We start from the raw sequence: 20,030 nt of genomic DNA, 5'->3' as shown, positions 1-20,030 counted from the left end.
ACAAGCAGCATTTGTAAGATTTTACCACTTGACTGCAGGCAATACTAAGGTCCACAGAAAAATATATTCTAATGGCTTCAATCTATCTTTTACCCTTGAGGCTACAAAGTGACGCAAGAAAGGAGGCTGCAAGGCATGTGGGGCACATCAGCCAGCTTATCACACACAAGTTCCCTTTGACTAAAGAGATCTACTGGAAAATCTCATCAGTGTTTTGCTAAAGCATGGACATTGAACATCCAAAGGAAAAGCTGCTAGAATGTGAAACTCCTACAAACGGGAAAACTGAGAACTGCTCTGACTGTCCCCCTCTTCTCCACCTTCCCCAAAAAAGAGCAAAGGTGATAAAATTGCTGTAAAATTGGGGAAATATTCCAATATTAACCCTTTTTTTTTGCACTTTCAAGCAGTCCTAAATGTATTTATACAGTCCTATGAGAAATGCAGCCATATGCACACTTTCTCTTTTATCTTGGAGACTCTGTAGAAACACTGCCTAAAATAATGGGGTCAGTTTTCAGATATACTGAAAATCCATTACTTGTCCTTGCTTCCTGAGCATGTTACATAAAAGTATCCCATTCTTCAAACCTAGCTCCTCTACAGCCAACTTCTTGTTCTGCTTTTTCAAAGCACTGTATAGATGTTACTCGTGAAGAACACACTCTAACTGTATTTTTTTTTTGTATCTACAACTTTGTTCAAGGAGAAAACTAAAATGTGTGAGAAGTTCTCAGTATCAAAGGTTTTTCAGGTTTAGAAACAGAAGGAAAAACCAGGCAGGAATAAGATGACACTACAAATTTTTCTGTTTACTAGATACCCACTAGACTGTCATATTTACATTAGCAGGCAGAATCATAGAAAAGAAAAAAAGCACAGAAGAAGAAGAAGAAGGAAGAAAAAAGCTGTTAAAAAAATAGTCTTAAAGGAGAATATGCTCTTTATTTTTGAAAAGTCGTGACAGAAGTCAGTTATAAGATACTGGGGAAACATTAATAATTAAAATGTGTTTTTTTCCAAGCCCACATCCCACCCATGTCCCACAAGCTGTGGGATGCGCCCCATCTGTGTATGATGCCCCCTCACTCTAGAATACAATTAATGAGTCTAAGAGAGAGAAGACTGACCCTTTCAACAGAGAAGCAGACCCACATTTTAGCAACCAAACAGGACAAACTGGCATGTTTTCTTCCACTGCAACAATGGATTTCGTGTACATGAACAGGGATGGCAGCCAGGTTCTGCAGCAATTCTGGTACCAGACCTTGCTGAAAGGGCACTAGGGACCAATTGCATTTCATAAGTCTGACAAAAGGAAAACCAGCTGGTATGAGAACAGGATTTCTCCTGATATCTCCAAAAGTTACATCACCATTTCAGAATTTTAAGAAAGAAAAGGAAAAAAAGCATGTAAGGAAATCACTATTCTGAACATACTAATCGACACACATATCTGGATATAGCACACATAGGCAGTGTCCTAAAATAAATTTAATATTTTATTTTCACAGAAATGTATGTTGCTTAAAATAAAGACAAAAACATCAGGGGAAGACAAAATTAAATGTTCCATAAACTGTTAACACGAAAAAAGGTACTATCACCTCCTAACAAACACATGCAATACTTGAGACAAATGCAGCAAGTCCTCATTGTAAACTACATAAAGATACATTTGAAAATTATTAAATCATTCTTACAATAAAGTTTAGTATTTTCACAGCTTCTGTTCTGCCTCTTGGCCACAAAAGCACTGCCCTTACACTCTGTTACGATTCCAGACATTAGACTATGCCATGTACATATTTTGCTCTGCCTCTCAACAGTGAAGAATTACAGGAACACTTGAGTATTCTAGGTATTCTGCTAAAAAAATTATAGTACTTTAAACACTATTAATACCTACACCATTGTGTTTTCTCCATGGACCTGTGATAGAAATACTTCTTTCTACAAGAAATCCTAAAGCAGGGACAAAGGTAAAATCCATACATCTACTGAATATGAGACATGCACTTCACTTCAAAAAACACAGTGGCTAGAGATTCCTTACAGTAATGGAACAGCAAAACTACCACAGCAATTATATTTTAAGTGTCACTTCCATACACTTTTTTCTTTTTGCTGGCTCTGTATTCTGTCTGCATTGCAACCTTTAGGGTAAGAATAAGCCTTCAATCTCCCATCTGACTTAACAGAGCTCAGAAGTTAAAAACAATGCCATTTAATATTAACTTACCCTACTTCCCAGCTCCAAAAATTAGGCCAAAAATCAGAGGAAATCATGTGGTGTGCTCTGGATATTCCATGACTACCACTGCTGGCAGGGAGTAAGCCACATATTTCATAGGTAACTAGGAACACACACACAGTTGTTTTGTAGCGACACTACACCACGGGCCCCTGCTGAACCGCTGCTTTTTCTCCCTGCAGCTCATTCCAAATCTTTCCCAGTTTCAGCTCAGGAGGTTTGTCCTGGGATTTACAAAGGGCACTTGCTGGGAACTTATCTTTTAGACACATAGGAATTCAGGGGGAAGAAAGTTCATGGGGTATTTAAAATATGAACATCCTTTCTCTACTTTCTGTTGGTAATCAGAGATGTTAAATCCAGTTTACTGAACTGGCCACATGCATACGACAAAGATTAAATTTTCCAGTACAGATGCTTTTTCAACTTTGCTTTAGCAAAACCCTCCTTCTGCTTTTCACAACCTGTGGATTCTTACAAAGACATCTCTTCTTCAGCCTGCCACCAAAGTCCATACAGGAATTGCTAAGCCAGCATAGTCTCTGAGAAGCCTCATTCTGAGAGAACCTTCAAAGGCATTTAAAAAGCTTTTATTTAAAAACAAACAACACTGCCTCACCTACTGAACTAGACCTTCTCTACTTCCCCCACAAATGCTTTACTAAAGGCTCCAAAAATCTGCCATGGTGTTTTATTTCCTCCCTCCTTCCTCTTAAAGTAAATATTCTAAGTTATGATACATTTAAACAAGTAGTGGGAAAGACTGCATTTTGCCCAACACATGTGATTTGGAAACTTAAAAGTCCAGTTTATTCATCTGTTTTAACATAGCAAGGAAAATCTTACTTTCCCAACTTAGAGCCCCAGTTTCTCTCTCCATAATCTCATAAGCCATTACTGAACTAAAATACTTAGCACAGAAGTCCAACATACCAAAGAATGAAGCAGCCTAGGAACTTCATACTGGTATAACCAGCTCTCTGAAAATGTGCGGGTCTAGGAAGTCTCTTTTATGTTTTCCAGCATAAATATTTACAGCAGTTTGCAATTTGAAATCAAAATATCTGATTGTAAGAAGAAACTCAGAATACATACCATGAAAGGGAACAATTCCCGCATTAAAAACCAAAAGAGAGCAACATAACTCTCAAAACAGAGTCGCTTTGCAAAGTTTCCTGAATACATTAAGGTGGCTATGAGTGACTGTTTTGAAGGTAGCAACTGACTGTGGTTAGATAAAAAGCAGTTCCCATCTTTTCAACAATTCTGCAATGGGTTGGGTCAAACAGATGTTCCCACCTAACATACAGGCAACGGTGTTGTTCCTGAGCTCCCTGCCCAAGGTCCTGCAGGCCTGGCCACCCAGCTAAGGACTGGGAATTCTTTCCACACACAAGAATCCTCACCTGGAGCAGCAGGCAAGTATTTGGCACACAAGCCCTTTCAAGCATAGTAACACTAGCTTTATTATTAATTCCTCTGGTATCTTTTTTATTAAAGAGAATAAATTAGAACAAGGTATTTTTAAATTGTAACAATGTTCTTGGACAGTTTATTGGGCTGGATATAAGACACAGCAGGTAACACTACCACAACGGCAAAGCCCAGTGAACTGAAAACTTCAAAGTTTGAAAATACTGAGAGGAATCAACAGACAAACTTGCATAGTTCTGAAGCCCTAAAAAAGTCAATTGTGAAAACATGAGACCACAAGCCTTTGCCTTTTTCAAAGCAGCCATTTAAGACATAGTTGACCATAAATCTGCAAGAAGGCTCTCTTAATCAAGGTTCTCTGGAATTTTGCTATTTACATGTTCATTTCAGATGGTTACATATTAGTGGTGGCTTTTGCGTTTTTTATTTGTTGATTTGGCTTTTTACACACAAATGCATGTGCACACACACATGCACATGCCCCCTCCCCCCATTTGAAGTAACCTTACATACATGCAGCAACCCAAATATCAATTTTGAGATGCGAGGATTAAAAAAAAAACAGAAAACTAAACAAAAAGACATATTCTTCTAAATGCTCATAAGAAAGCTTGGTTCATAGAAAATGTAATTGTTCTTGGTCTCAAAAGACTGGTCTTAGTTTCATCCCAAAGTTAACTGCCTGCTGTAACAGAAATACTTGAAAGAACAACAGCTGAAATCTTACTTTTTGTTTCTCTTTCCACAACTACCATTTCCTTCATGACCTTCCTAACACGCTGGAGCTTGTGCTTCAGCAAATGTCAAATTCTGTAGCATTTCTTACTCCACGCTCAATTAGCAATAAAGAAGATACAGATGTAAAGGTGATGGAGAATTAAAGACGTGCACTGTTTCCACTTCACTGAATTCTGAAAGAAACCTAAACTGGCTTATATATAGCTTTCAAGTCCCAGTTCACTGCTACATTTTTTGTTTCCACAGGAATTCAATTTTTTTGACATTACCCTTGACCATTCCTTTCCAGCTCAAGACTGATACCTAACTGCAATTATAATGTTTTTTTATTCCACAAAAATACAATTTGTTGTTTCCTGAAATGAAAAGAGCAAAACTAAGCTCCTTCCTCTGTTCTTTTATTTTTATCAACATTCTTGCAGGTATTTCTTTGCAATCCTGTCAGCTAGAATACCATCCTTACACCTTCCTCCTTCATGTTAACTCCCTTTGAAAGCACCTATTTTCACCATGGTCTATATCCAGCAGATTATCTTTGTATTATCCCAATTCTCTTTTCCCAATATTTAGCATGCATATGCAAAAATCTATACATATTAAGAGCTGCCAGTTCCAGCTACAATCAAGTTTAGTTTACTGGACTCCTAATTAATTTGTTAAATCTTAACCATTTTTTTTTCATTCTGAATGAAAGTCCTATGCCAATTTTAGATAGAGTATTTTATTTTATTTTTCATTAAGGTGTCCACTGAGACCAGTTCAGTTTCCTGCTGGCTTACCAGTATAATAAAATTCCTAAAGTCATCCATTAAGAACGTGCATCACTTGTGAAGTTTGGAAATTCATCAGAAGCAGGGTTCTAAAAGGCAAAGCAAGGAAAGAAGGAACAGGGAACACATCTTTTGTTATCCTCATGAAAATCAAGACATGCTTTTGGGCAATTAAAGAAGCTCAAAAAAAGCCTGCTGCTCACAGATGGCAAATAGAGGCTTACAACATAGTTTCACCATGAGTTCAAGCAAGCACTCAAGGCTCAAGGGAACTCCTACCTCAGTACTGTCTCCTCTCCCTGTCTGCCACAGCCACCAGCTCCAGCAAGGGTGTACAGCATCAGGGAACAACTAACCAGCCCAAAAAGCCAACCCAGATGATGCTGGCATAACTCACTCTGGGTGCCACTACTTCTTCCATGGTGGGGCCAGCAAACAGACAATTGGGAAGGGTAACGCGCATGGGGGAACAAGCATCTGACGTGGCCGGGAGGCAGGACCACTATACCACCTCCTCTTCCAGCAGCAATGGCTTAAATCAGTCTAAAAACCAACTGGGAAATGACATTAAAGGTGCTCCTCTCTAGAGACCTTTCCTGCCAGTGAGTATTCCCTCCTGGCTTCAAGGGCTTTCTCAGAAACAGTGTGAAACTCTGACACATGATGACAAACACTCAGTGATGAGAGAGATTCCTTTCCCCAGAGCCCTGTGCCAGGTCCAGGTAGGGCACACCAGCACATGCTGTCCAGCTCACACAACAGAAACCTACACTGCAGCTTGATGCCCCAAAACATCAATGACTCACAGAAGAACTTTGTGGTTCAATATGGTGGAATGTCTTGGGTTCTTAGTTTGGTATTTTAGAAGCTGGGAAGTAAGTTTTAAGAATACCTTCTAAATGCTAAGTGAGGTGAAGCAGCAAGAAGTCAGAGGATGCCAAAAGCAAGGGTGTTTATGCAAAGGAAGCCAGTGCGCAAACTGAGCTGTGCTCACTGCTTGGCTCTGTTTACTACCAGTTTCTTCATCATCTTTTCCGTTATTTAGCCACCAAGTGCCTGCTTCACAACACTAACAACTTCATCTTCTGAGTCATTAAAAGCTGATGTGGAACTGGTATCTTCAGTTTACAGCAGAAAACAGAGGCATAGAGAGATTAAGAGACAGAGAGATTAAAAGATGCGCCAAAATTGTTAGCTAATTTTGGATCTTTAGCTTACATCACCTAGACCTTATTTTTTTTTATGTACCTTGCACTTTTGCAGTATTTTGTGCCAAACTGTCACCATACTGGAACAACTGTTTTTGCACAAACTCAGAACTTGTGCTTGGGTGTCTCAAAGCAAAGTGCAGCATTCACCATTAGTGGGTGGCTGCAAAGGTTTGGTGTAACCAAATCTCTCAGTCTCAACACAAGAAACTCAGTGGTAGAGGCAGAAATTCAACACAGCTCAAGGCAACAATGACCAGTATTAACTACCCTCTGTTCCTTCCCCTCTTGCAATCCACTCTCAACAGGCTTTTGTCCATCAACTGTGGCTACTGACAAAAGATCCCAACCATCCTGGCAGTGAATAGGTCTACACTGGAAAACAGATGATCAAATTTGGGAACATGGCACAATGAGACAGGAGCAATAGAGGTGATTGGAAAAGGCAGCAAATTGCACCACGGAATATGTGGGACAGTTTATTGCATTTAAACATCATTCACATTACAATAAAATTTAAGGTCTGCAGGCACATTGATATCTAATCTGTAAGATGCTGGACCATACACACCATAAGGCACAGACTAAAGATCTTACACCTTTAACCAGTAAAACAAAAAAAAAGCAAAAAAAGAAACAGTATCTTTCCACATCCCAAATGAGAACCTCAAGACACACAGGAAGAGAGAACTTCTGTAATCAACAAGAGATCTATCTGTTCACTGCACTACAGGTGGATCTGCTGGTACTCCAGTTGGTAATAGATCAATAGAGCCATGCATTCTCTCTACCTTCATTAGAGACACCTGGAGCTCAGATTTGGTTTGTAGAAGAAATTACACTAAACTATCTGACATACAGAAACAAAAACTGCTGCCAAATCATGGGATATTTTCTGTAGCGAAGTCACCAGGTCAAAACTTTGACTTCTTATTCCACCTGTGTCTCACTCTTGCTCCAGAAAGTTAGGCAAGACACACATGCAACACCTTTACAGATGGCCAAAAGCAAGCTACAGAGCACAAACCACCAGCACTTCTCATGTGCTAATACTGCACCAGCAGCCCCTCTGGAACATCCTAAATTAGAGCATCATTTTTGTTTCAGAAACAATAGAAAGATCCAAAAGTCACATGTGCTTTTAAACTTCTTTTGACTAAAGCATGCACAAATTCTAGAAGCAAGCCTTGAGAAAGCTCAATATTTTTTTTAAGTCATTTGATGAAAATCATTAATAAAGAACAGCACAGAAATCTATTCATAACTTATACAGACTACACAACCAACACTAATAGGGAATATCAATCTGTCATCTTGTAACATAGACAGACCTATTTCAGCACTAAAAGCACATTACAAACTTAAAACAACACAAAGAGACTTTGCTAACTCATACTTGAGAAGCAGAAAATGCCTAGCTCTTCTGGACATTTTAAGGCCATTATATACACAGCTTTCCAGCAAACTTAAGCATGTTTTTTACATTACTGCAAAGCTATCAACCTATTCAGCAAAGTTACTCATATTATACTTGCATTTCCTTATCAAATGCAAAGCACTAGAAGATTTGGAAGCAGACGTTGAACATTATGGGCCTGTCTGCCATTGTTTCCAAAGAAAATACTTGATTGAGAAGGAAAAACAGCAACAACTTGTCTTCTGAAAAAATAAGAGAAAGCTTATCTAGAAAAACAAAATTCAAAATATTTGTTACAGTTTTGTTTTGGTGAATCACAGCACTGCGCTAAACAGGGTACACATAACAAAACTTTTCATTTTAAACTCTGCAATTGGGTACTTCTAAGTAAACAGAAACATGAGCCTGCTTTCCTTCTATATCCTCACAAACATCTGACAACAAACCAGACCCACTCAGCCCTGCTAAAAGCATGATTCTCTAATGTAACTGTACTTCTGGGAATACATTACAGAGTCTGTGAAATGTTTTGTTACATGTGTGGATCAATTGGCCATGCAAATACAGGGTGCAGCCACATGCAAAGGAGTCTTCTTGTTAGTTTTAGTGAGCTAAAACAGTAAAGAAAAATAAGAAAATGAGACCTCTGGGTGTTTGAGCAAGACAGGCATTTTCCTCTTTTGAAAATACTTTCCTTTTTGTTTTCTGAAGGAGGAATGATGATGCTTTTGATTAGCAACACAATGCACATCCTTAATATTTAAAAGACTAGGACAACATCAGGAATACTTGCTTATGAACTCAGCTAAAGACACATCACGCCACGGACAACCCACGCCAGGCTTTTCCCATGCATACCTTTGGCCTCCACCTCTGAAACTACTAAACACTCTCCAGAACTTCCATGCATCCAATCCACATCTTTCTTTGAGACATGGAAAACTGTAATTTCTTTCAAATTTTAGCCACTCAGGCTGCTGGGGATGACAACAACTGTTAAGTTGGTCAGGAGACTCAGCCTGACATTGTGCACGACTCCTCTTACCAAAGCAGCCCACTGGTGATGGCAACGTGTTTCACCTTAGGGAGGGATTTGCAGCGAGAAGCAGGGAAGGCTGATGTGACAAAACAACCTATCGAAACAAGGGCAGCACAGCACATGCATTATTGGTACCTTCCGATCCAACATGCTCTTTCAGATGCAAAGAGGCATCAAAGCCATGTCACTAATATATTCATGAAAACAAATGGCCAGCTAATTAGATTAGTTTTTATTTACCCCATCTTACTTATATAGGTTTCTTTTCCTGCTGTAAAATCAGGTCACTATAGTACAATATTGAATTATCTATAAGCAGATAATGAAATCTTCAGGATAAAAGACAGTGAAATCTTCAGAGTATTAGGCTCTTCACTGACCCTAACACTTTAGGGCTGCAGCTTTTCTGCCAAAGGCTGTCAGATTTTGCAGAATATATAAAATGTATGGCAAAATCAAACCATGACAGAAAACGAAGAGCCCTAAGGTTTCCTGACAAAATCTTAAATTTAGCTCTCTATAACAAACAATGTTACAACTGCCACCCAGACAATAAGGTTGCTTACAGTAAACACAACCAGTATTAAAACCTTCAAAACTTATTCCTACACTGCAGCAAACCTCAAATTAACTAATGAGAGTGTGTAGGGGGGATCTCTATGGTGGTTTTTCTCCTGTGTGTTTTCTTGCCAGGAAGGGAGAGAGGGATTGTGTTGGGGTTTTTTTAAGGGAAAATACTTTAGGTTCTTGAACTTGGTTATTTATTCTCCAGACTTATTTGGACTGCAAGTGCAACCCAAATAACTCATCTAATGCATGACAGCATAGAGGCAGTCTCAAGGATTGTTCAACAGTGATCTCCAAAAAAGTTAAACATTGATGAGCTCTGAGCAAGTCTAGTTAAAGCTGTTGGCAATTGCGTTGCTATGGGGCAATGAGAGGAGCTGGCAGCAGGGAAGGAGAAGCCAGGTAAGGCCATGGTGTGTTCTTTGTACATAGTACAAAAGGGACAACCAGGTTTAGACAACTTAAAAATAGGTTTTAACCTAAAAACCTGTAAAAACACAGGTTACTTAATCTTACACCTTTGTCTTTCAAACATTACAGAACATATTTTTTTGGTTGCCAAGTTCGCTGAGTTTCACCTTCAACCATATATATTTAAGCTTTTTTGCACACTTAGTTGTCATCAATATCAATTACCATGGATTAAACCACATGCTAAACCACCTGTTTGTAAGTTTTAATGATTCATTATTAGTATCATTTTAAGATGTGTCTAACATTGCATACGCAAAAATTATCTGACAGAAAACACATCTGTGAAACCTTTCAGTTTCCCCAAGTTCCAGCACAAACTGAGGGTTCAAGCAAGTATTTTCTGCAATGCTCTCAGGGACTGATAAGGAGTCTAAAGAAAGTGAAATCCAGTTTTCTTCATTATCTAGACTAGAAATGGAAATAGTGTATAACTAATGAGGAGTAAACTGATTTTTCAAATCACTTCACCTCTAATAACCCATGACAGTAGCAATATCTGCTCACAAGGTGTTGGAAGTTTACAGCAACCTGTGTAGTTTTGACAATCATTGAGCTGTTCCAACATAATTTCTAACTATGGGCTTGCTGTATACACTGCTATTTCCCTTCCCAACATTTAACCCATTTCAATTCATTCAAGAACTCCATTAGTTGTAGAAAAATAGGAACTGATGAAAACTGCTGTAATGGGGTTGATAAAAGCTAAAAGACTGGAGATATTATGAAAGGAAAAAAAGGCAACTAATTTCTTACACAATTAAAGAGTTTAATTAGATTATTTATTTAAGTGAACAGAGAGCTTTACAATAGATTTAACTCCTATTAAGTTTCAAGCAATACAAGAGTAGATATCAGTCAGAGTACTAAAATTAGATCACTCTCATATTTAATCAGAAAACATAGGCTCAGTAATGTCAGCAACTTGGTAAGCAGCAATACTGAAAACTCAGCTCTGATTTATTACTTCACATCCAGTAAGAAGGAGAAATGTAAAATTCCTGATCTGTTAGAGAGGTTTATCCATCATACCAAAATGCTACTCAGCACTTCCTGAATAAAGACACTACAAAAATGCCTTCTCCAGCAGAGACTGTTAGTGGTAGCAATGACAACAGTCTGCAAACACAAGGTCTCAGATGCAGCTGTATGCACAAGCCCTTGAGAGACTCTCAACTGTAAACCAACTGAGACACATGAGAATGTTTGCTGTGTTTTGACATAAAAAAGTTAAAACCAGAATCAAATGCTGCCCTTGCCGCTAAAGCTTTATGTTGATGTTTGTGGTTTTGTAATGGCTTTTTTCCTCTGAAGGGATGCTTCCATGCTGCAACTGTAAAATTAACCTGAAAAAAAGCTGATGACAGCTATATGTAAGGGTGCAGGTGGAAGCATGTTCTTCCAAAAGCTGGTAAAAGGGTGGGAATGGAAGCATGTTCTCCCTCAACATGGATGTCTGCTCTTCAACTGACCTGCATTTTTCCTCTCATTTAATTCCTCTAAGGCCACTTCTACCAAGGCAGTAACAAATATCCATAGGATCAGATTCCTCACATTCACATGGGCTTGATAAAGTGCACTGGGATTTTGTTCAAGGAAATACCAGGACATATAAGCTTGCCAGTTTGCAGAGCTGCTTTCTCGCCTGCTCGCCCCTTACAGACAAGCTACCATGTGGCTGTGTGAAGGCAGGAGAGCAAGGAGACCAAGGTCAAACCCAGCAATGCTCAAGGTAGCATGGGTGACAGGTGATAGATAAATAGTGAGAAGCCATGCATGGGAGGAGGTTTTGATCCTTTCAAAAGCAAGCCAAACTGACAACTATTAAAGAAAAACAACTACCGGCTGCCAGGCTGTCAAGTTCTGCCATGTCACACCCATTTCCCACCTCCCCCTGTATTTCAACTGTAAATTCTCTGATAAGGAAACTGCTTCTTCCTTTACATTTTCAAAGTTCATGCTGGCTATTGCTGTAAGCTGGAGAATATCAAGAATGCTGTCAAGTACACAGACTGCAGGAATAAGGACATGTTCCAGTTATTTCTCTGTGAAAATTAGAGCGATCTCACAGACAAGTCCTAAAACTTGCTTACAAACTATGTTTGGAACAAAACCAACTTCTCAAATACATATTCCTTTAACCTCATAATTGAAACTGCAACTGAGTTTCCCAAGAGCTTTTCCTTCTCAACTGAGAGCTACATACCTCTCAGATTTCTGGGATGTATCTGCTTTGTCCGAGGCATTTTCCTCTAATCTCATGCACCACTTTCTCCTCTCAGAAACGGAAAATACAGCAAGCAGAGAGATGGCAGCTCCATAAACTTGTCAAAGGGCTCAGTTAATCCATATGCTAAAAAAACAGAGAGAAAGTTATGAGATGTAGGCATCAGTAAGAAAAACAAAGATACCTATCTGATCCCTTTCATCCTCAAATGACTATGGAAATTAGCAAGAAATATTTCTGCACCTATGAGTTGCTAAGGAAACTTTCCTGTCTGACAGCCCAGGAGCCACCCTGGCAGTCAACACTCTGACCACCAGAGCTACACTGCTGGGACCGAATTCTCTTCACAGCAGGCTTGACTCCCTCCACTCTCCACTCTCACACAGACAAGATTCCCTTGCCGGCTCAACCCACATTCCCACAGCAGAGTCACAGACTCCTGGTCCCTTTTAAGTAATTTTTTCACGGTGCAACAACAGTGTAACAGCCCAAGCTGGGGCCTCAGAGGAGGGATCCTCAAGGATCCCCCGGGCTGTTACTCCCTCCCAGTCTTATTCGTGCCAGAGTCTGGGGTCTTCCAGCCGAGTCCTGGGTTCCCGCTGTGTCACCGTCCGCTGGCAGGGCCACAGATGCCCGTGCCCTTTGTTGTGCAAAGCTCGGCACCACTTCCCGGCCTCTTGCCCCGGGCTCCCGCCACCCAGAGCTCACCCTGCAGCTCCCACTGCGGCTGCACAACCTGCACCGAGCGGATTCCTCAACAGGTTTTATGGACTCAAGCGTTCCGGTATCTTAAGAGAACCACGTGAGGCTGAAACTCCTTTTAGGATTACTCAGGAAGCATGAGAAAACGAAAATATTTTTCCACATTTGTCAGCTGTTTTCTAGCCAGAAAACATCTTCCAACAACCCTTGTCTCGTGCAAATAAATCCAAAAAATTAAACAAAATTTGGCATCTGGCTTTCAGATACACATCTTCAGCTTCGGGTGGGGGAAGTACAGAGGGGAGGGCAAACACACAAACAGCATCATCCTGTTTGTAACATTACCTACAGAATCCTTACATGCAGCACGTAAGTTTGAAAGAATTCCCCATGGGATATTTCTGCCGAAACATCAGCACACAGCCGAGAATCACACTAGCTCTTGACCTACCTGCACTTTCTTAATTTTCAAACATTCTTAGGAATTGCTAACAGTTTCAATGAGCGTTTTTTTCAGTTTCTGATACAGGATGTGAAATCTCTCAAAGACCTATGGAAAACTACTTACACACAAGAACTTAAGGAAGAGAATGACTGGTGTAATTACACTCTTCCAGCTAAACAAAATTTAAATCAAAGATTCTGCATCTTCTTACTAACGTCTTCACATTAACAGATTTTTATTTTTAATAAACACTAGGAAGAAATTTTTTAAACTATATGAACTTTAGAATGGCCCCTAATATAGGCAAATTGATTACATACAGCTGTTCGAAGGAGGAAGGATGTAGAATTTTTTAGCATTTGTTGTAAGTATTAATTTAGGGGCACTTACATCGCTTTTCGAGGCAACCATGTTTTTGTGAAAATTTAATTCAAGCCCAATTAAAATAGACTACTTGCAACAACCCCTTCAGTCTACATACTGTTGTGGAATATAATCATTAATTTTTAATGTTTCTTTTGTCTGTTGCTGCATAAAAAGACCCAAACAGGAGAAAAAAAATTACTGCAACTGATACAAAAGAAAGCTGGAAACTGTTATTCTGACTAAATGATTCTTCACTAGGGTATTACTGCACGTTGAAGGAAAAAGATGGAAAAAATCCAAAACAGAGCACAGTGCCTGTCAAGCTGTTAACTCATACCACTTTATCTGCAAGCGTAACAGAAATATTTAGAAATTAAATAAAACCTTATGCTAACAGGTCCATTTTCCAAGGTCTTAGGCACGAACTGGAAATGGAGAAAAGTGGCTGGATGGCTTGAAGCGACCAACACTCCCTGAGCACCAGCCCCCCCCCCCCCCCCCTCCGCTTTCCTCTGGCTCGACTGGGAAAGTCCCTGGGGCTGGGCTGAGGTTATTAAAGACGCTAATAAACACCGTCACTTCTTTACACAAGTTATTTGAAGCGAGAGTTTGAAATCCCCCGGTGTCTTCGTAAATCGGGAGCCCCTTCCCGACGCTTCCCTGCAGCACAAATGACATCCTACTGACCCTTTAATGCCACCAAGCTTCCCCGCTCGCCAGCAGACCCTCTCCTTCGGGGAATAGATGGCCGTGTGGGAGCCACGGTGGGAACACCGGGCAGGACCCACGCCAAAAGACATTCCTTCTTGTTGCTTGAACAAGGGGAAAAAAAAAAAAAAAAGAGGAGAGGGAGAAACGGGCCTTTGCAATCGCAGCGGTCACATCCCCCCGTATCCACCCAAAAATGGGGGAGCGGGGCGAGAGGCAGCCCGCCCCGGTGCCCGGGGAGCCGCGGGTATGTGCAAGCGGGACTGCGAGGGGAAGGGAAGGGGAAGAGAGGGAGGTAAAAAATCCATGAATGAATAAAGAGGGAGGAGCCTGGGAAAACCCCTCTGCAACGCCGCACCGAACAAAGCGCTGCACACATGCCGCGGGGGGGTGGGGGGGAAGGGGGAGAGAGGGACGGGGGGCGGCCGCGGCCCGGCACCCAGCGGGGACGGCGGCGGGGCCGAGAGGAGCCGGGCCGGGGCTCCCCGCCTCCCAGCGCCCCCGAAACCCCGGCTGCAGGCTCGGGGCGGGCGCCCGGACAAACCCACCGGGAGCCCCGGCACCCCCGGGGGCAGCGCGGGCGGGCGGGCGCAGCCGGAGCGCGGAGTCCCCGCGCGTCCCGGAGGGGCCGCGGCGGAGCGCGGCGGGTCGGGGGGGGGATCGGGGCCTGCGGTGCTCCCCGTCCCCGCCCGCCCGTTGCCCCCCCGCCGCCGGCGGAGGACACATTGTGTTGTGGCTGCCGCAGCTCCACGCCGAGGGGGGCGGCGGGGGGCGGCCGTCCCGCCCCGCACCCTCGTCCCCGCAGCGCCTCCCGAGCCCCCTCCCGCCCCCCGCGGGGCCCGCTGCAAACCTGGCGGAGGGGCCGGCGCGGCGGCTGATGGCGGCGGCGGCGGCGGGGAGCGCGGCGACCCCTGCGCGGCGGCGGCGGCGGCGGCGGGAGGGAGAGGGAGGGAGGGAAGGAGGGAGAGCGGGGGGGCCCGGGAGCCTCCTTCACTTGACAACCTCAAACACAAACATGACCCAGCGCCGCCGCCACAGCCGCCACCGCGCCCGCACACACACGCACACACAGAGCCCGGCGGCGGCACCCACCCCTCCTCCATGCACCGTCCCCCCGGGCCGGCCAAAGCACCGCCCCCCGGCACGGCCCCGCTCCGCAGCCCCCCGGCCCCTGGCCGCGCCCGCCCCCCGCGGCAGCAGACCCCTCCTCCGGGAGCCCCATCCCCCGCGTCCCACTCGGGAGCCCCCATCGCGGCCCTGCCCCTCGGCCGTGGGGCGGTGGACGGGGGGGGGACACAATGAGGGGAACGGGGGGGCGGGGGAGCGGGAGCCTCCCCCGGCAGGCGGGAGAGGCGGGGCGGGCCCGGCGGGGGAGGGAGGACGGGCGGGCTCGGCGCATCCGCCGGGGTCCCCTCGGGGAGAGCCGCGTTCCCCGCCGGGCCCGCCCCGCCCCTCCCCCCGGCGCCCCGGTCACCGTCGGGGGGAGCGCGGGGGGCGGGGGGTGTTTTACCTTCTCTCACTTTCTATTGCAGGAAGCGCGGCCGGAGCAGTGACGTCACCGGGTCTCCCGGTCCCGCCCCCTCCCCGGGTCGGGGGAGGGGTCACCGAGGGGGTTTCCTCGCGGCCCGGTGGGGGAGGCACGGCCGGCGCGCCGGGGGGCCGCTGCCGCCCCGCTGCCTCCTCCTCCTCCTCTTTCTCCTCCTCCTTCTCACCGGTGGGACTGCCCGGGCGCCGCCACCCCGGCCCCTGCTCCTGCCCCGAGGTGGGGGGGCACCTCGCCGCCGCGGCTGCCGGGGTCTGCTCAAGGGGGGTCCCCCCTGGGCACGGCTCGGGGCAGCGCCTCCCCCCGACGGCCGAAGCCGCCGCCGCCGCTCGGGGCGCTGCGCGGTGCGCGTCGCGCTCCCCCCTGGCAGGGCCCGGCCCCCGGGGCACCGGCACGGCCGGGCGCGCACACACACACACACACACACACACACACACACACACGGACGGACACGCAGAGAGACGGGGCTGACGCGGAGATCCCGGAGGTTCCTCCCTGCCGCCCGCCCGGACGGGCTTCCCCGCGCCCCCGCCCGCCCGGGCCGCCGCGCCCCGGCGCCGCGGGGAAACTCACCGCCGCGCCCCGCATCCCGCCGCGGCTACAACTTTCCATCCCGGGCTGCAGCCGGCGGCGGCAGCGAGCCCCTCCGCCGCTGGAAGTGGGCGGGGGAGGAAATACGAGGAGGAGGCGCGTCGTCCTCTCCGCCACGGCGCCCCTTTTTTGGCCCGGGACGCGGGTTTTGCCGGTGGGGGCTGTGCTGCCGTGGTTGGTTTCCTGCATCAGCTGCGGGGGTGTGTGTGCACAGCACACACGTGTGTCTGTGTGTGTGTGCGCTCTCCGTGCCGGGTCACCCTGCCCGGCCAGGGGCTGCCCTCCTTTCTCCCACGCCACGGGTAGGGGACCGCCGGGCCGCCCTCCAGAAGACGGGGGGGACCGCGCTGGGCTTTGGGTACTGAGAAGGGGAATTTGACGTTTCTTTTTTTCTTTTTTTCCCTTTTTTCTTTCTTTCCTTTTTTTTTTTTTTTCTTCTTGTCACCCAAACTCCCCAACAAAGCAGTGTTGGCAACTTTTCATTGCCACTCGGTTTTTCGATCGGGTTTTTCTTTTGAAGCCAGTACGTGATGTCTTTAGCAAACAAACCCAAATAAATATTTCTTGCATCACCTCCGTGTTCTCCCGTGCCTGCACTCCCCTGGCAGTCTGTGTGCTCAGCTGTGAACACCTTGGCCCTGCTATGTCTTGCCCTTTGGAATTCAGTGTCCAGACCACATCTTGCCTTAAAGCAAACAGGACCACCATTCCCACAGTTTTCAAGGTTTTTACAGGGAGTTCTTTCAACCTACATATAATCATGTTTGTAAGACAGATGGGTATTTTAATCCCCATTTCACAGGGGAGAAACCAAGACAGGAAGATGCAGAGTAGCTCGCTGCATAGCTGTGGACTGACATGACACCACTTCTGCCTGAGCTTTTGGCCACAGGCGCTGTCTCTGGGCTATTTTTCCTCTTGAGTTCACTTAAATTATACCTTGAGAACACTTCCAGCTTACAGTGGTGGCAGTTTCTCTGCTGTGGGTAACCTGTCCTATGTCCTGCCCAGAGGCAACACGAGAGGCAAATGTAAGTGAAATCCCTGGCTAGTTTGCAACTGGTGGTTAGGGTAAGATAAAGTATTCTTTTCTGAACTGGAGATTCATGGAAAAATCAGACCCGCAAAGAGTATCTTCAGGAGAAATGTGTTCTGCTGCTCCTATTGGACAAGCAAATGACGATTCTTTATTGTTAGAGACAGTGCTTGTCTTCTCCCTTGTCTGTCCCGCCCTCCACCCCCTCCCTTGTTCTTCCTTTGTCTGGCTTTTAGACTTGGGACTCTGACTTGCTAAAGAACAGAGTTGCTGTTACTCTAAGCGCAGCAGCGTGAATATGATCCTACAAGTGCCACAAACATAAATTCGTGTACCAAGTCTGACCAGTCACAAACCCAGGACCCTGCGACCTCTGAAGCTGGGTCTGAACCTCTACTTGTTCTGCTCAGCTCTCCCTTACAGTCTGTCCTGCAGGCTCTGGGGCACTTAGCATCTAGATCCTTCTTTGCCACTCATTGTCTGAAAGCCTCAGATTGTGATCACCAGAGTCATCAGGGAGAAAGTGTCAGATAGTGGCCCTTTCTCACAAGAAGCCTCCAGAAAAAAGAGCCATCACAACTGCTGCTGGTGCCAAAGGAGTTCTAGGCTACTCATCTTTTCACAAGGACCTGAGTAAGTTCAAAAGAGATGCTCCAGCCTGCAAGTTGAAATGAGACCATATTAAACCCCCTGCAGCCAGCAGGAAAAGTTTCTTCTGATAGAAGTAGTCAAACCACCTCCCACCTATCAGTGAAAATCAGCCCTCTCATCACACCTATGTGCACAGGAATGTAATAAGTGCCCTTATTATATTCCTGCAGACAAGCACAACTGTCTTAACAAGAAAGACTCAATGAGGTGTCAAAGAGGAGACAGGTCCTCAGGGATGTGTATCATGTGGTGGCAGCTTATCCTCCCTTGAACATAAAATCAGTCATTGCAAAGTCAGTTTGGGTCAGAGGACAAAACGAAGAACTGAAAGTCTGGCCCCTTGGAGCTATTTCCATGGTCTTCTGAAAAAGCAGCCAAAAAAGCAGCTGTGAGCTGGGGCCTCTCCTCAGCTGGTTCCCCTCCAGTGGGCAGAACTAAGGGCCAAAAGGCTGCCTTGAGCCCAGTTCAATGTCGTTCCAGCAGGCTGCCCCCCGGTCAGGTAAAAAATGCAATCCTAAGGGCTTTGAAAAGGCAGCATACCAGCTGTTTATCCCGGGCAGACCACTTCATCTTTTTCTGTTTTTCCATCAGTAAAAAGGAAGTGCTTACCCACTCAGTAAAGTACTTTTGGAAAAGTACTGTGGATGATTGCTAGTAGGAGGCACAGAGTAATCTTCTCAAACCTGCAAATGAGGGAAATTCTTTAAAACTTTTCAGTGAGATTTAAAATGCCACATCAATATGCACAGAGGAAAAAAAAAAAAAAAACCACAACACCACCTTCACTGCAGAATTTAGATACTTTTAAAATTTCACCTAAAAGGAGTCCTGAAGGATATAGATCCTCTTTAATTGACTATGTGTATACCTGAACAGGGAAGATTATTGAGGTTTTCTTCTCTCTAAAACTCTGCTGTATTTTCAGGACGACACCTATTTTTAAACATCCTCTCATTTTACTCTTGAAACCTTGTTCAGAAACTGGTTTTCTGTAATGGCTCACAGGTATTTTATATATAAATATATACACATACACACATTAGGCTCTCAAGAAACCACGATACATTAGGTAGTCTTGAATAATTCATTGTTAAGCACCCCATGATAAATCTCTAGTTGAACAGTATGTGATTTTGCTTGAATTCTTGGGATAAATTGAATGTGAAGCACTGTGGTAAATTTAACTATGCAGAGCATCAAATGTGAAAACTTTACATTGTACATTACATCCTGACATGCAACTGAGAATCATTATTATTAAGGCTTCGGGGAATTTTCAAGGGAACTTCTGAAATTCTGAAAAGAAAAAGAACAAGACTGAGTGCTGTTCTCTATAGAAGTTGAGATTTTCTCAGAGAAGGGAAATTCCATAAGTAGTCTGTATTGAATTAACATAAAGGTTTCACTAAAAGAACTGTTGTCTATTAGCTTATGCTCTGAGGCTTCTCATTGAGTACTACATATGAAAGTCAGAGGATCTTGGCTTACCTGGTACCAGAGGGTGCTTAGAGCTTTTCTAGGGCTTGCCACTCCTGCAGCGGGGCTGGAGAGATAGGGCAGCAACCGCTGATGTGAGGGGAGGTAATTTCCCCCTTTTCTGTAGCAGTAGCTGTCACCCCAGATACTCACAGCTCTCCCTTGTCAGCAACAGCCAGACGCTTTCCTGGAGGTAGGCAAAGGCAACAGCACAGGGACCTGGTCATGCACCACTCCTCACAGCCTGCAGCTCCAAACAAGAAGATGATCTCCACTGGGACATTTTGCATGGCAATATCCTTCATCTCCACCTTTCTCAAGATGTCCTGAAGATGAGTTGCTTTTCATTGTCCCATAAGTTGGTTCAGTTCTTTCTGATTTGGCATT

At 44.8% G+C, this 20,030-nt stretch overlaps 1 protein-coding gene across 14 annotated transcripts in view; it reads right to left on the bottom strand.

Moving 5' to 3' along the window:
* The window catches only part of HIVEP1 (HIVEP zinc finger 1), a 129,213-nt gene extending 109,495 nt beyond the window's left edge, over positions 1–19,718 (bottom strand). For 6 of the 14 annotated variants that reach the window (XR_014952708.1, XR_014952707.1, XM_085571494.1 and 3 more), the window contains exons 1-2: positions 15,197–15,331; positions 12,105–12,251 (exon numbers count right to left, since the gene is read on the bottom strand). Coding sequence is in view for 12 of the 14 variants with exons in the window: in XM_085571494.1 (XP_085427620.1) it covers positions 12,105–12,144 (40 nt within the window). In the remaining 2 variants the exon portion in view is untranslated. The other 8 variants (XM_077785796.2, XM_085571491.1, XM_077785791.2 and 5 more) reach the window with 7 other exon arrangements.
* Between the last annotated feature and the right edge of the window lie 312 nt (positions 19,719–20,030).

This window comes from Lonchura striata, chromosome 2, assembly GCF_050655825.1.
Source record: "Lonchura striata isolate lonStrDom1 chromosome 2, ASM5065582v1, whole genome shotgun sequence".
NCBI lineage: Eukaryota > Metazoa > Chordata > Aves > Passeriformes > Estrildidae > Lonchura > Lonchura striata.
The sequence above is the reverse complement of the archived record's forward strand: the minus strand, read 5'-3'. Positions and strand labels throughout refer to the sequence as shown.